This window comes from Pogona vitticeps, chromosome 1 (genome assembly GCF_051106095.1).
Source record: "Pogona vitticeps strain Pit_001003342236 chromosome 1, PviZW2.1, whole genome shotgun sequence".
In the NCBI taxonomy this organism is placed as follows: Eukaryota; Metazoa; Chordata; class Lepidosauria; order Squamata; family Agamidae; genus Pogona; species Pogona vitticeps.
This window is the reverse complement of record NC_135783.1, coordinates 185,474,849-185,478,946: the sequence shown is the minus strand read 5'-3', so window position 1 is coordinate 185,478,946 and position 4,098 is coordinate 185,474,849. Positions and strand designations below refer to the sequence as shown.

Here is a 4,098-nt window from a genome sequence, read left to right as displayed (position 1 = left end):
CACAGGGTTTTGTTTTTCGTACCACCTTTACCAGTGGGGGAAAGGACAGTGTGGGTGAAGCCCCTGCCCAGGAATCGGATGCAGCAACAAGGAAAGGCCAGGATGTCACACTATGTGGCTGAGCTCACTAAGACAGGATGTGGCCATGCCTATGATGCCATCGGGACACCAAACCATTTCAGTTCTCCACCCCTAATTTGTACTTGGCCACTCCATTTAAAATCCTTTAAACCAACCAGTAGCAGATGCTAAAAGCATACTGTGGTAAAACTGGCCATTGAATATAAAACTAACTAAAGCAGAGAGGTGGGCACTTGGTTGCATCTTGAGTCAAATTACTTTTTTTATTTCAATGGATTAAGGGAAATTTCTGTCCCCTAAGCAAATTTCAGACTATGCATTAAATTGTTTAAAACAAATTAAGTTGGGCTGATATTAGTCTTAACCGCAGTGGACCCACTGGAATGAATGACACTCGTTTGTCACTACTGAGATACTTCCAGATGACCTCAAGTTGGCTGAGCCCAGGATTCAGCCCACTGTACGATTCAGAACACATTCACAGATCACTGGCCATAATTCTCTTAATTAACAGACTAACTCAAGTCTTCTTTCTCTCCCTCCGTTCCCAACATGCATTATGAATTTACTATCAGCTCTCTGTGAATATGACAATCATAGTGAAATTGCCTTAAGGGAATCCCTAGAAAGAACCTTGAACTTGACCAATAATAGCTGGAGGTATTCAGCAGACATGTCTCTGTAGGAGCTAATATTGAAACATTGCTTCTTAAAATAGGACCAATCTGAGAAATGGAAAATCTGCTTAGATAGAGGGGCATAATTTACTGTTAACTAGCTTTAGTACCTGTCCTGCAAGGCTTAGGGTGATAGAGGTCAGTACTGTATACTATCTCCATGCAGACCAAGGTTACATGTAATCTGTCCTGGGATAGAATGATATATTGTACAACAGACAAATAATGATCTTCAGTTTGTGTTCGTAACACCCCCCCCCCCCCTTCTGCCTTTTTATTTTCAGGGAGCATATTTAGATGAATTTAAATATTTGCTCTTGAAGATTACAAGTAACTGGAACCATCCAAACTACACATGTATATATGGATTTCGTGTATATAATTATTGAGTATGTATGTTGAGAAAAAAAAATCATTGTAATAAATAGGTAGTTGTGTGTTTCTGTTGCTAAAAAGGTGTCATTGTAAATAAGCTTATTTCTTTTGGATACTCGAATTGTGGTGTATAGAGTGTTTGAATTGTTTTAATCCTACTTTGTTGTAAGCCGCCCAGTGTACACCCTGTCTAGATGGGCGGGATAGAAATTCATTCATTCATTCATTCATTCATTCATTCAATCAATCAATCAATCAATCAATCAATCAATCAATCAATCAATCAATCAATCAATCAATCAATCAATCAATCAATCAATCAATCAATCAATCAATCAATCAATCAATATCCTATGGAATGATTTCAGAAAACAGCTGCAATCCCAGTAACAAAAGATACTACACAGTGACTTTTTTGGGGGGAAAGGTGGATAAACAAATAGCCACAATCTTATTAGAGCCACTTTATTAGCTGCAGCAGAAAAAGAGCATTGGTACAACATAAGGCAATTGGGTCCAAACTTTGGTGGCCCGCTTGCTAGCTCGTGCACCTTCTCAACCCTTTGAAGATCAGCCCCTGGAATAATAGGGAACAGCCCTTCCCTTGGCTCAGAACCATTGAGAAGACCGTCTTGTCATCTGCTGTGAGGACCACAGCACCTCTTGATCTGGGAACACCCTTGTGGGTCTTCATCTCAAGATCTCATTGCGATTCCTGACTTGGGAAAGTGGTCCATCTGCCCTGATGCTACAAACTGAAATCAATCCTATATGGAAAACCACGTGTCATGCACATTGGTAACCAATTAAAGCCATGACAAGAATGAAGAGCTAACAGGAAATCTACAGAGGTACATATATGCAACTTGAATTACAGTTATCTTACACATATCCTAATTCTATTGTAAGAGCTTGTAATATTATCCTTACTTCTTCTGTACATCGATAGGAACCCCCATCCATGGCTGGCTAAACTCCCCTCTGATTCGTCAGCCAGGGTGTCAGTTCAAATATCTAGGAACCTGGTCACATTGCTTATCACAAACTGTATTTGCCAGCTGCAGAATAACTCTCACGTTTTGGGCTAGATCTGAAGAATCTGCCTCAGCCCCCCCCCCCAATACCACTGTGCACAAATGGGAATGTAGTCTTTGCATGTGGAAGGGGAAATTTTCTAAATAAGGGGCATAGTTACCAGTGTTTTAAGTATCTGGCTGCAGAGCCAGAAGTTGGGAGTTCAATTCTCCAATTGTGCCTCCAAGAAGAAGATCCAGGCTGTGTAGCCTTGGGCAAGCTGCACAATCCAGGGATGTCCCCAGAAGAAAGGAATGGTAGATCACTTCTGAGTACTCGCTACTTGGAAAAACCTGAAAAGGGTCGGCATAAGTCAGAATTGACTCAATGGTATCCAATTATTACTATCAGAGGCCGATAGGAAAGTTACACCATGCAGAGAAGAGCATGTGGTCAGAGGAAGAGATGAGAGGCAGAGAAATGTTGATGGATGGAGAACAGAATACTGTACATGCACTCTCATACATTCATATTGGAAGGACATACAAACGCTTTTGGATTTTACAGATTTTTAAATGTATGATTTTTACTGATTTCTACACATATGGCAAGATGATTTGAGTCCTATGAATGAATAATTTTTTTTCCCAAAGAAGGATAGCTTTTTAAAAATTATCAGCAGTTTCCTTGCCAATAAGACTTCTGTTAAATTCAATCTGTTGAGCCCAACCTATCTCTTATGTCCTAGTTTCTGCAGCCCCCTGCAGGAAGAAAAAATAAATTGCAAAACAATGCTAGGAGTTTGAGAAAGAATAATTCCCTTTCACTGGCTCCTGTGGCTGTGGTCACACTGGCAATAAGAACCACATTTAAGCATGATTTAAATCAATTTAGTTTTTGTTTTTTTAATTGATGATGCATGGGTGAAATTGATTTATATGCGCTGCAAAGTGAGGTTTTTTTAATTGGCTGGTAGAGGCTTTTTAAAATAGATTTAGTTCATTGCAGTTTTGTGGAAAGGAGTCAATTTCAGCAGTGTAGACACAAAAACCAGTCTAAATTACCAGAAATAAATCAATTTCCATTCAGTGCATGTGAACGTGGCCACTGGTTTAAATGCCAGGTGACTTGAGTCTGATTTTTAAAAAGTTTGAACAGAAATTGATTCAGTTCGCCAGTGTGACCACATCCCAAGTGTACTTTTTACAAAACATACACATCTAAGGCTTATGAGTGTTTGCTCAGAACTATGCTCTTGCTGGCAAGTGAGTACGTACAGTAGATACAGGACTGCAGTTTCAGTGAAGCCTGCTTGTTGGGTGTGAACGGTATTGGAGTTTATCTTTCAGAGAACATATGTAGAGCCATTGAAAGGCAAATACTCCAGATGACGTGCCTTCTGGCTTCAGAAATTTGATTAGAGTTGCTCTAAATTAAATTGGACTTCCGGAAGAATAAATCTGATAACAGGTACATGGGATACACATGAGCAATAGAGATGAGCTGAAGGTAGACTGCAATCCAGTGGCAGTTTTTTGGGCAATTTGCAGTAGATCTGCATCAATAATTGAGAGGCAGAATAGCATGTCAGAGTGTTAGTTTAAAAATGAAAAAGTAAACTCGGTGGCAAAAGAGAATTTGCTCACCCACCATCCTCGCAGAGTGAGTATCATAGAAGGAAAAATTAAGATTTAAGGAGTGCATGATGCTCATTTTAAAATAAATAAATAAAATGCCTCCCCATGTTAACTACGTGATAACTTTTAACAAGGAAAAGAAAAGGGGGGGGCAAACTTTCTCCTCTCTTCTGTTTCAAGACACCTCCCCTTCCCCACTGTATAGCAATAAAACATGCAGTGCTGCAGGCCCCATTTGTGCCGTAAGTTTGGATTCTGGAGACAAGTTATTTAAAAGTCTTCGCTCGTCCTGTCCACGATATTGTGGTAGAGGG

General features: G+C 39.8%; 1 protein-coding gene across 1 annotated transcript in view; it reads left to right on the top strand.

The window, feature by feature from the left end:
* Positions 1 to 1,213, top strand: part of LOC110079894 (SUN domain-containing protein 3) — a 9,434-nt gene extending 8,221 nt beyond the window's left edge. Inside the window, exon 7 of the mRNA XM_072986865.2 lies at positions 1,043 to 1,213. Coding sequence (XP_072842966.2) covers positions 1,043 to 1,147 — 105 coding nt within the window. The 3' untranslated portion in view covers positions 1,148 to 1,213. The remainder of the gene's footprint in view (positions 1 to 1,042) is intronic.
* Positions 1,214 to 4,098: the final 2,885 nt, after the last annotated feature.